An 11585-nucleotide genomic window follows, 5' to 3' on the forward strand; every position below is an offset into this window, starting at 1 on the left:
TTCCTGGGAAGGAGCGAGTGGAAAAGTCCCTGGCACGAGGACACCGAGGAACAAGGCCATGTGACAAGCAGGCTGTGGACAATATGCCCACACAGGGCTGGGGTGCAGCTGGGCAGAGCACTGGCCGGGCGTGCGCAGGGCCTCCGTTCTCTCCCCCACTCTGCAAATCAAAGCCAAGCAAAAACAACACACCACCCGGAGGGGCGTTCGGGGACAAAAGCAAGACAGCGTGGCTGGCCCCGAACTGGGCGCAGGTGTAACGGAAAGGCTTTTTTGCTCCTGCAGTTCCTCTGTGGTGATTCTCTTCCACGCTTCACCAAGGAAAGTCCTACTTATCCTTCAAGAACCCCTCCTTCAGGACACCGTGGAGCCTGCCAGTGTCCTCGGAATTTAGAGAAATGCTGCCTGCTCTGAGCCAGCTGCTCTGCTGGGCCCCGAGAATGGAGCCGAGAACCAAGAGACAAAGCCCTCTTCCCCAGGGAGCAGAGAGCCAGGTTTTAAGCAAGCTGTGCGGCCAGGCCCCTGGCCCAGCTCTGCACACAGCTCATGGAGACAGCCAGAAGGGGCTGGGGAGACATGACAGACCCAAGTCCCTGAGCCCAAGGACCTTGTCTCTGTCATTGCAGAATCCCAATTTCCTAGTCCTGGGTCCTGCCCTCGTCTTCCATCTGACGCAAGAGCTGTGCTCCAGGACCCTTCAAGGACCCAACGCCATGGGGCAGGAAAGGCCTTCCAGCCCCTCCCCAGATTCCAGAAACAGGACACAGCCCATCTTTGTCAAGGGCATGGGGAGAGCACAGGGCGGAGCGAAATGTTACTCTCCAAGCCGAGAAGGGTTTCGTCCAGCAGAACACAGAACAAGATGGAACAAAGTGCCGTGCATTCATACCCTCGCCCTCCAGCCCTGAAGTTCTGTAGGGAGGCCAGGTTCTCAGACCTTTCAGCCTCAGAGCCAGCCAAACGCCTGCCGAGGACTGGGTGGCCAGCTCAGGGCTTGGCACCCTCCGCCAGATCCACAGCTGGCAAGCCCAGGGCCAGGAGATGTGGGTCACAGAGAGCAGAAGCTTGACCTGGACACAGAGCTCCCCTCCAGGGCCGGGAGGATGGAGCCTTCAGGACCCAGGCCTTCTTAGGAAACAGCCAGGCCTGTGCTAGCCCTCCCCTAAGAGTATCCAGCTATTTCCTAAGAACGATGAGTCCTCATTTCCAAAACCAGGGAGATAACGCCTATCAGATCAGCACAAGGTCACCGGCAAGCAGCTTTTCTTTGCAAACTTGCTGAGCAGTACTGCCTCTTTCTACGGTTCTGCCTCCTCACCCAGGGGTGCTGGAGACCAGAGAAGCTCACAGCTTGCCTGAGACCTGGCTCTGGCCTTGGCAGGCACACAGTTATAGGGGGCAAATCTTGCAGGTCCATCTGTGCCTTATCTTCTGGGTTTTTAACAACTTTTTATCTTTTGGCTTAGCTGGTCATCATAGAGTTTGATGTCCCTTATCTAATGACTTATACAGACGGTCCCCAACTTACAATGGCTTAACATATGATTCTTTGATTTTATAATGGTGTGAAAGTAATATGCATTCAGTAGAAACCATCCTTTGGATTCTGATCTTTTCCCAGGCTAGTGGTAGGCACTACAGTACCCTCTTGATGCTGGGCATTGGCAGTGAGCCACAGATCTCAAGAATAAGCAACCAATACCCCATGGCGTGCTGCGTTGCTAAGCTGTGGGTAGGTGAGTTAAGGGGACCACATACACTTTCAACGAATGTATTGGGTTCATCCAAACATAACTCCATCATAAGTTAAGGGGCATCTCTCTCTGCCTTTCGTACTCCATGTTTTCAAAGAGTTTAACAGAAAGGACTTATATGTGACAAAGTAGTTAAAATGAAGATAAAGGATAACCATCTTGTGAAGCACGCTGAACAAACCAAAGACAGAGAGCAAGGATAATCGCCCTTCCAGATGTTGCTCCGCAGAGCCAAAGCAGAAAAACAGGAACACAGTGTGTGGAACAGCTCCCCTCCACAGGGACAGGAAGCACGGCCAGTCCCTGGGAGAGAAGGCTTCTTCACTGGCCCCAGACTAACAGCTAAGGAGCATCCAGCAATGTGACCGACGGAGCCGAGACAAAAGAGGGGCTGTCTGCTTCTATAATTAGAACACGTGCCAGATGCGGTGGTGCATGCTGTGGCCATGGTAGTGACTTCCCAGGGACTCGGGAAGCCGAGGCAGGGGGATTGCAAGTTCAAGGCCAGCCTGGGCAACTCAGTGATACTCCGTCTTTCAATGAGGAAAAAAAGAAAAAAAAAAAAAGAAAAATGTGGTTTGGCAGGTATGACTTGGTACGAAGTCATGCTCTGCAGGAACAGAGGACCCACGTGTTGCCGAACGGCCCATCCCAGAGGAAGACGCTGCTGGGGAGGGCCTGCCTTGTCACCACGCGGTCCTGGAGCACGGACCCCGCAGGTCCTGGTGTCCGAGCAAACTGCTAACTGATAGGGCAGGGCTGCTGAGGATTACCTTTAAGTGGCCAATGACAAACTTGTGGACGATGTGGTTCCATTTGGACTTCTTGTAGACAGAAAGGTGGCCGTAATCATGTTGCAGCCATCCAGCTTGGGCCTGGGGACAGAGGGGCACAGAATCAACAAACAAGCACCAGACCTCCGTGAGGCAGGGGAGCCTGGGGGTGGAGCAGGCAGGACTTCCAGTGACAGGGAAGGGGGTCAGGCCTCACCTGAGAGGTAGCAAGGATAAAGGCCGTGATGAGCGTAGGAATCCAGCCGTTGCCGAAGTAAAAGACGGTGAACCACGCGATGCTCTCCATGACGATGATGTGGGCCAGGAGGAGGAAGAAGAACAGGTGGTTGCTCTTGAACAGATTCATATCCTCAGCAGTCTTCTTGAGGTTCCGGAAGTCCTCGGTGATCTGAGCCTGTTGACCAAGAACACAGAGAAGGGAATCGGCTGCCTGACCACCCGAGAGGACAGATGTCTGGAACACAGGACACCCTTCAGAAGCTGTGGCAAGAGGGGACAATCCACTCCCCCAAACCTGCAGAAGGTGGACCACCACATACTGCAGCAGCTGCCATTGCCAGCTGTGTGTGAAACAGGCCTGGTGTCTGCGTACTGCCAGGGCTGAAAGAATCAGACTCAAAAGCCTGTATCTTAAGCACCTGTGTTCTTAGAGGTTTTTCAGAATAGGCGAAGGTGGAAACAACCCAACACCCACAGATCGATGAGTGCTGGACCAAATGCAGCCTCTACGTACAAGGGAATATTACTCAGCCTTAAAAAGGAAGGAAATTCTGACACATGCTAGAATAAGGAGGAACCTCAAAGACATTGTGCTGAGTGAAACAGGTGAGTCATGGTCACAGCAGGACAAATACTGTAGGATTACTCTTAGGCGAGGTCTGGAGAGTGGCCAAATGCACAGAGCAGACTGTAGGAATGAGGAGCTGCTGTTTCATAGACTTGAAATTTCAGTTTGAGAAGATAAACAAGCTCCAGAGCTGGACAGTGGGGTGGTCACACAACACTGGAAAGCTTCATGCTGCTGGCAGGGGCCACAGTGGCCCAAGAGCAGAGGGGATCAACCAACCCCGTTACCTGCCAGCACCAGGGCTGCACACAGCCTTCAAGGCCCTGCCTGATGATAAGCAGGATTTCCCCTGCTCTGGGGACACAGGGGGCTTGTGCAGATCCCACAATGCTCTGGACACACTCTGTCAGGGACAAGGTTGGGTCACACAGGCTTGAGGCAGGGACCAGGTGGATGCCTCATTCCTGCTTAGGACAAGGATAGAACTGGGCTTTCTTTTTTTTTTTTGGGTGCTGGGGATCGAACCCAGGGCCTTGTGTTTACAAGGTAAGCACTCTACCGACTGAGCTATCTCCCCAGCCCCTAGAACTGGGCTTTCTGAGCAGAAGGCTAGGACTGGGAGGAGAAGGGAGGGCCCAGCGACGGCGAGTGTGCAGAAACTCGGAAGCACGGTGACGCCATCATTTACATGCGGGCTGGACTGCGGGCTCCTTCACCGTTGGACAGGGCAGCCCCAGGGGGCCCAGGTGGTTCTTTACATACTGCCATCCCGGAAGCCCAGCACCCAGAAGATGACTAACAAATGACTACACGATGGTCACTTTCCAAAGTGCCACCGAGCCACATTGGCCAGTGCCTGATATTCTCTTACTGTTCCCACATTTACTCCTAGATCGTCCAGGCCCAGCATCCTGCATCTTTCTGGAAAGAAGAGAAGGAGGAGGAGGAAAATGAAGCAAGCTGTCAGTGAGGGATACCACTAGCTGCTGCCAGGCCCTGGCTGTCCCTGGGAGCTCTGAGGTTGGCTGTGGCCCCGGGTGCTCGGTGACGGCTCCTCCTGGACAGGCCCAAAGGCCCCCTGCCCCCACACGGTGGCCCCAGAGCAAGGGACTCTCCCCAGGACCCCCAACCCTGCTCAGGTTTCAAGTTCCACTCACGCTCTTGCCATGGTCCAGGCTGGGCTCCTCCGGGGCCAGTTCACCAATCAGCAGGGGCTTCAGGAACTTTCGGACAAAGTCAAGGTCAGGGTGGAAGGCATGGAAGGCATCCTGGGGAACAGGGGAATGAAGGTGAGGATGAGCCCGGCCCTCTGCCTGCTTCTCCGGCCCCGGGGAGGACAGTGCTCAGCAGCAGCAGTTCTGGGTCTACATCTACACCGCAGGGCTTCCCACCCTCTGGCCCCAAGTGCTCGCTCGGGTCTCATCCCGAGGCAGATCCCTCAGTGTTGGCCTCTAATGGCAATCAGTAGAAATTCTCAGGCGAGGCCGACACAGGGCCTGGAGCTGGCCAAGGGTCTGAGGACAGATACGCCTCCAGGGAGCTGCACCCACAGGGCTTGGGGAGGCCGGAGCCGGGCCGACTCCTAAGCTGGGTGCCTCGCAAATCACACCAGCCACCAGCCCCGGGAGATCCTCACCCACATGCCCCCGATTACCAATGAAAAGAGCGAGACCAAAGATGGCTACGACGCGGAAAATACGCTCAGGACGGCAGAGTACAAAAGTCAACACGGAACTCCGGACAAGGCATTTCTGAAAAGAGCCTTGGACTCTTAAGTACGTGGCGAGGGAGGGGTGCTGAGCCCCACTTTAGTTTCCTTACTTCCCAAGTTTTCCCTCACATCACTCACGTTGTGCGTTTTACTCTCCCAAGGATGCAGCAAAAATACGCTGAGTCTGGGGGAATCAGCAAGCGCACAGAAGAAAAAGACGGAAATAAATACCAACAAGAAAAGTGCCACCATTGCTAATAATTTCAGTGACTTTCCTTCCAACTTTTTCTGTACATATTATATATATTAAATACATTATCTCATCCAAATATAGCATCTCTACTAGAGGTGAGCTGGCACCAGGTGCCCCTGTGGCTAAACAATAGGATGTTCCAGTGGTACAAGGTTCACATCAAACTATTCACTCAAGTCGGGCATGGTGGCGCATGCCTGTAATCCCAGCGGCTTGGGAGGCTGAGGCAGGAGGATCTCGAGTTCAAAGCCAGCCTCAGCAACAGTGAGGTGCTATGCAACTCAATGAGACCCTGTCTCTAAATAAAATATTTAAGAGGGCTGGGGACGTGGCTCAGTGGTCAAGTGCCCCTGAGTTCAATCCCCAGTACCAAAAAAAAAAAAAGAAAGAAAAAGAAAAGAAGAAACCAACTATTCACTGGAATAGAGCGGTTACCAGGAAGGAAGAAGGAGTCTAATGGCACCATGAGAATGGATGAGAAAAACCAAGACAATGGCGGGGGGTGGCGGTGGGGCGGGATGGTGGGACGTGGGAGAATGGTCTAGACTAAAAGAAACTAAAAAGACATACAAACTGCAGTGCTTTAGCTTGAAAGACTCCCCTCTGGAGGAAAATTACAAAGCCAGGGCCCCTCCGTGTGTCCCCGTCACATCAAACCAAGGCCTTCGAGACACCAACAGGAAGTCCTTGGAACAGTACCTGAAGAACGACTGCAAAGTCTGATAACTAAACGATTCTTCTCAGTGATTCACTGAAAGGTAAAGCCCAGTAGCTTGCAAGTGTGCTCACCTCAGCCCTTTCCAAGGGTCAGACACGGCTTCCACGACCCTACCTGGGCACCTGGACTCACAAGGACCTGAAGTGCCCCAAAGCCCACAGCTGTCACCCTCTGATCCCAGGAGACTTCCCAGCCTGCAGTCCTGCTCTGCCTTCATCTACTGTGTCACACAGCCCACTCACACCTCTGGAACACCAGGTTCTTCTCCATCTCCAGCACCCCCACCTCTGTGGTTGTCCTAGCTGCCATGCGCTGAGGTGACAGGCTAGTCACTGAGCCACGCGAGTGGCCTACATCATACGCCACTACTAGTCCTCATTTGGAGATGAGAAAGGAGGCCTGGGTTGGTGAAGTCACTTGTCCATGGTCACTCCGCAGGGATCAGCTGGTCAGAGCTTCAACTCTCTGCATTTATTCTAGATCTTTCCTCTGTTCATACAAAGACCTCAGTCAAAGCAAATGTTCACCTTCCCTTTTAAGTTGCCATAAATGTGCCTCACCCACTTGCAGAGGTGTCCCAACATCTCTTTGGGACACGGATGTCCAGTTATTACAAGGCAGGCCATGGTACAGGGCAAGAGAGAACCAACCCAAATGTTGATTTTGGAACAAGAATTGGAACCAAGTTCTGTCCTGGTCTGACCAGGGAGAGAAGCCAAAGCCTTTCTAGCAAGAGGATCTGGGACACGAGAGAAGAGAAGGGATGCTGGGAGTGGGCCTGGGGTCCTTCCCTGAGCTGCAGCCGGCAGGGCCAAGCCTTTGCCCACTAGATCTCAGCGAGGAGACAGAACCGCCCCCGGGCTAGGAATGCACAAGGCCCAGACTCACACCCAGGCTCTCTCCCCTAAATACCTCGACCCTCCAGCCCCAGACCACGAATGTCTCTTTTCAATTGTTGCCTTTTCACAAGAACAGCACAGGAGCTAGTGTGAAGCTGGAGCATGCCTCTGGCCTCCTCTTGCCTTCCCTTGATTTTAGAGGAGAGCCAGGCAGACAAGGCAGGAAAAGGGACAAGGCCAGCTGGGGAGGGAGAAGACTAGTGCCGAGAGGTCCAGAGTCAAGCAAAGCTTGAGGGCGATGAGGGAAGCGAATCCAGGAGATTCAGGTCACTTCTGTGAATGATTCATCTTCTTGCCAGGGCCTAGCTCAGCGTCATGGAGACTCTCAATGAAAGTTTGATGACTTGTGGATGAAGACCAAAGTCCCAAGTGGAGGACGTTGTGTAGTGATGGGGACTTCGAGGAAGAGTAGACACACTTTTGAGGCACAGGTGAGGGTTCTTTGTGCCCACAGTCTGGCAAAGACCAGAGAAGCTCCAGGGAATGGAGGGAAGAGATCAGAGAGATAGAAATAGGACAGGAGAGAGGAAGAGAGGGAAGGTGAGTCCAGAGGTCTGGGTGCCAGAAGGTCCTGAGTTTAGCGTTTAAGCACCACTGCTTGACAAGGTTTCTGAACCTTAATAACGAGAAACATCTACACAGCTGATCCAAGGATTAAACGAGATAAGATAACACATATGAATGCACTTTATGAGTTGCAAAATTTAAGTGACTTTTTTTTTTTTTTTAAAGATACAGGAGCTTGTTATATTGACTAGGTTGGCCTCCAACTCCTGGGCTCAAGCAATCTTCCTGCCTCAGTCTCCCCAGCGGCTGGCACTACAGGTGCACAGCACCCAGCCACGTGACTTTTTATTATAAACATAGTCAAGGACTAACTTCTGTAGGAAAACCCAAGGACAACTGGTCCCTCCTTTGGGGGAAGAGGTGGGTCCTAACCTCTGAGGTCTTCTTTTCTGTAGAAACAGAAAATCCCCTACTGACACCTGCATTGTCCCCCAAAATGGCTTCCTTAACTTCTGGCTGCTCTTTCCAGTCCTTTGTTTGGATGTCACCGCACTGTGAGTGGCTCAGAGCAAGGTATTAAAGGGGTACCAATCTGTATGCTGATCAGTCCCTCCCAAAACTCTGCTTGGTCCACAAATACTCTGACTCATTTCTTGTGCTCCCAGGAAGAAGTCTGGGCCCCAAAGGACAAAGCCACTTGCTTGAAAGGCCAGACAAAGCCCTCTTGATTCCCACCAACTACTCCTGCCTCTCTCCTGAATTCCCTTCCCATATCCCCACACTGCCCAATGCCTTTTTCAAACTTGGTCCCAGAGAGTTTTAAAAAAAAAAATCAAATTGCCGAAAAGAACCCAGTTGTTCACTCTATCATTATTCAATTACATCCCCAGTGGTATTCCAGGCCCGAGAAATCTTACTGTGGAAGGCAGTAAGATTGGGGTTGTCTTCATATTTTGCTACAATAAAACAGTTAACGTAGATGTACACTTTTTTCCTTCCAAATTCTTCTTTGCATACTTTACTTTCTAATGATCTCATAATTCTCACTTTTATTGTCATCTGTCTGATAACACCACATGGCATTGTGTAGTGCTTACTTTGCCTCAAATGTCTCATTGAAGTGGGTGCAGGTGTATCTTAAGGGCAGGGGCTCAGAAGTGGGACCATTCCAGTGATAACATCTTTCTCCAATTGCAGACTGTCTGCAGCCCGCTCTGACTACCAGTCTAGCTTTCCTACAACGGGCAACTAACATCTGGGTTGCCAGATTTACCACCAATGAAATTTATAAAGAAAGCTCTGGGGCAAGATCAGAAATAAAGAAACTTACATTTTTAGTTCAAACTTATGAGACAGAGCGGAGGCATGGAAGAGTCAGGCATCCCAGTACTCAATGGGTGGATGTGGGCACAGACTCTTGGAGAAAACTCATTTCGAAGGTCAGGAAAACACTGGCAACATCCAGAACAAGGAGTGAAATAACTATAAAGTTCAAGGCAACTGACAGACTGAGCTTCCACATAAGAAAATGATTATTGGATGAAAATAGAATAATCAGACCAAATGTATCATGCTCGAATTTTCCTTCTAGGAGACTCTTTGGTGAATGACTGGAAGGCCAGGGACTCCAACTTACCTATGGAGTCATGAACAGGCTAGCACAAGTCCAGCAACAGAGAACAGTGGAAAGACCCCAACCAGGGGACAGGTGGAAAGACCGCAACCAGCAGGTTGCAGAAAAGTCCAAATGAGCTAGTAGTGAAAGCGTGTGAAAAGCTTACACCCACCTAAATTCTGATTGGCATCATCAGCCCTCCTGGGCTCAAGCAGTGTACATGAACGGGTAAAACAAGCTGGGGACGGAACTGTAGGCTATGGGTGGCCCTCTTCTCAATCTTGCCCACCAAAGCCACCAGTCCACTAAACTGTCCCGAGTATGACTGCCTGGTCTGGTTGCCACCATGAGAAAAGAGGTGGGGAAGTCAAGAACTAGGATACATCTTGAACAGCAAAAGAGCACAGATTGGTCAGCATCTTAGACCACCAGGTGAAAGGATCCGGGTCAAGTTTATCCCCCTTTCAGCCTCTCCCCTATTCACCTTGCCCAAGTTCTCTATCCCAGTCCACCTTTTTGCCTGCTCCAGCTCAGCTCCATCAAGCAACGCCCCTTTCTCCCATTCTTGTTTCTGGTCTTCTTTCTCTTCCCCCTCTGAGTCCCGGTTGAACCTTAATGCCAGGATTTCAGACTGGGGGCTGCCCAGGTGGGGCTGCTGTGTAATTGCTGAGCCACACACGTGGTGTGGGTAGGAGGGGCAGCCCTGGCTCTGGAGAGGTCCCAGAGCCCATTACCTTTGACAGTGCAAGATGAGGGAAGTGCGTTCCCGGTAGGATTTAAAAACAGAGGGCCATTGAGTTGAACGTCCGAGAGTAACCTTGGAGGCAGATGGACCTGTTGCCAAGCCTGCCGACTGCTGCTAAATTCCGGCTCCCGGCACCCTCTGCACCTGGGCTTTGCAGACTCCAGCCCCGTTCTCGGACTTCCACCAGCTCTCCACCCGGGGGTCCCAGAAGACCGGCCCTTGAGGTGGGTCCAGATAATCCTTGGGAGCGTGGGAACCTGAGCTACTAAGCTGTCTCTCCGGGGCAGCCATAGCCGACCTTCTCAAACAAGAGTCCAAGCAGGAGCGAGCTCGGGCCAGGGACAAGCTTCCCTTCTCCGCCCCCTAGCCTGGCTGGAGAGTGCGGTACGCGCGCCGAGTACCACACACAGAGTTGCTAGGTCTCCCGCTCCTTTCCGGGCGCCCAAGGGTGGCCATCTTCCGAGCTGGGAGCGCCAAAGCCCTGAGGCCGGAGCGCCCCCTTTGGAGAGTGTCGGGCTCAGGCTGAACCCGCGGAAGGAGTGGACGCGTGGGTCTCAGCACGCGCGGCAGCTGTGCAGTTACCCCCGCTGGGACCTCCACCTCGGCGCTGGCCCCCGAGGTCCAAAAATTCGACCCCCACCCCACGTCGGCCCGGTTGGCCCAGAGGAGGGCGATTCTGGGCGCGGGATGGGCGCAGGAGATTCACTTTCCTTCCCTCCTGGACGTCCCGAGCTCGATTCAGAGCCTGAGGTCTGTTTGGCGCCCAGGAACCCCGGGCTCCCGATCCCGCCAGCAGCAGAGAAGGGTAGCTGGAGCCCCCATACTCTTACCGTAGCATCTTCTCCCGCATAGTGCGCGATGACCCGGTGGCCCCCCGGGTGCCGCGTGGACCATTTGGTGACGTTGTAGACCTTGCGATCGATGACGAGCCACTTGTCGGTGCGCAGGTTGTGCTTCTGAATCTCCTCCCAGCTGAAGGTGGGCATCGGCGCCTCGCGCTCGGTGGCGCCCTCGCCCTGGTTCCCCCCCTTCCCCATGCTGCCTGCCCACCGGGATGCTTCGTGCGCTGCGGTTTCCCGGAGCCGGTGGCTGGCTGCACGGACCTTTCCCTCCTGGCCCGCACCCTCCTCGCTTTCGGCTTTTGTCTTCTCCTACTCCTCCTCCCACCGCGACCCCTCCCCTCGCCTTCGCTCCTCCTCGCCTTGCGAGTATCCCTGCCTTCCCTCGGTGTATCCCGGTTTCCCGGTGCCCCCAAGCGGTCCCTTCCTCCGCCCCACCCTCAGCCCGCCCGCTACGACTTTTGCCTCCAGTAAAAACTCCCGGGTTGCTCACGGCCTCGACGCCTCCTCCTCCCGCCCCTCCAGCTCCCCCCGCCCGGGGCTCCGCATCCTCCCGCGTTCCCCGCCGCCCGGGTTTCCACAGTGATCAGCAGAGCGCCTGCACCAATCAGGGCGCGTCGCCCCGCCTGCCATTGGCCCAGGAGGATCTTTCGAAGGCCAGCGGGCTGGAGCGGCGGGTCCCCGGCTCCCCCGCCCGCCCGCGTGGAGTCGAGCCCTGCGGCGAGGCCCGCTACGTGTCCGACCTCCCTCCCCCCGATGCAGTCCTGGGCCCAGGAGGAGATCCCAGAGGAGCATATCAGGGGCGGCAACTAGGCTCTGCGAGCTCCGGGGCGCGTGCGCGCACGCCAAACGCTTCGGGGGTTTGCACCTGATGCCGGCACAAAGAGGGTTCAGCCGCCGCCCACGCCAGCAGGCTAGCAGGCGGGCGGGCAGCGCCAGGGCTCCGAGCTGGTGAGGTCCACT

The 11585-nt window shown here is 54.1% G+C and overlaps 1 protein-coding gene across 1 annotated transcript in view; it reads right to left on the minus strand.

The window, feature by feature from the left end:
• The window catches only part of FADS2 (fatty acid desaturase 2), a 28410-nt gene extending 17397 nt beyond the window's left edge, over positions 1–11013 (minus strand). Inside the window, exons 1-4 of the mRNA XM_079105144.1 lie at positions 10614–11013; positions 4493–4603; positions 2745–2942; positions 2528–2629 (exon numbers count right to left, since the gene is read on the minus strand). Coding sequence (XP_078961270.1) covers positions 2528–2629; positions 2745–2942; positions 4493–4603; positions 10614–10820 — 618 coding nt within the window. The 5' untranslated portion in view covers positions 10821–11013. The remainder of the gene's footprint in view (positions 1–2527; positions 2630–2744; positions 2943–4492; positions 4604–10613) is intronic.
• Between the last annotated feature and the right edge of the window lie 572 nt (positions 11014–11585).

This window comes from Sciurus vulgaris (genome assembly GCF_902686455.1).
Source record: "Sciurus vulgaris genome assembly, chromosome: 11".
In the NCBI taxonomy this organism is placed as follows: Eukaryota; Metazoa; Chordata; class Mammalia; order Rodentia; family Sciuridae; genus Sciurus; species Sciurus vulgaris.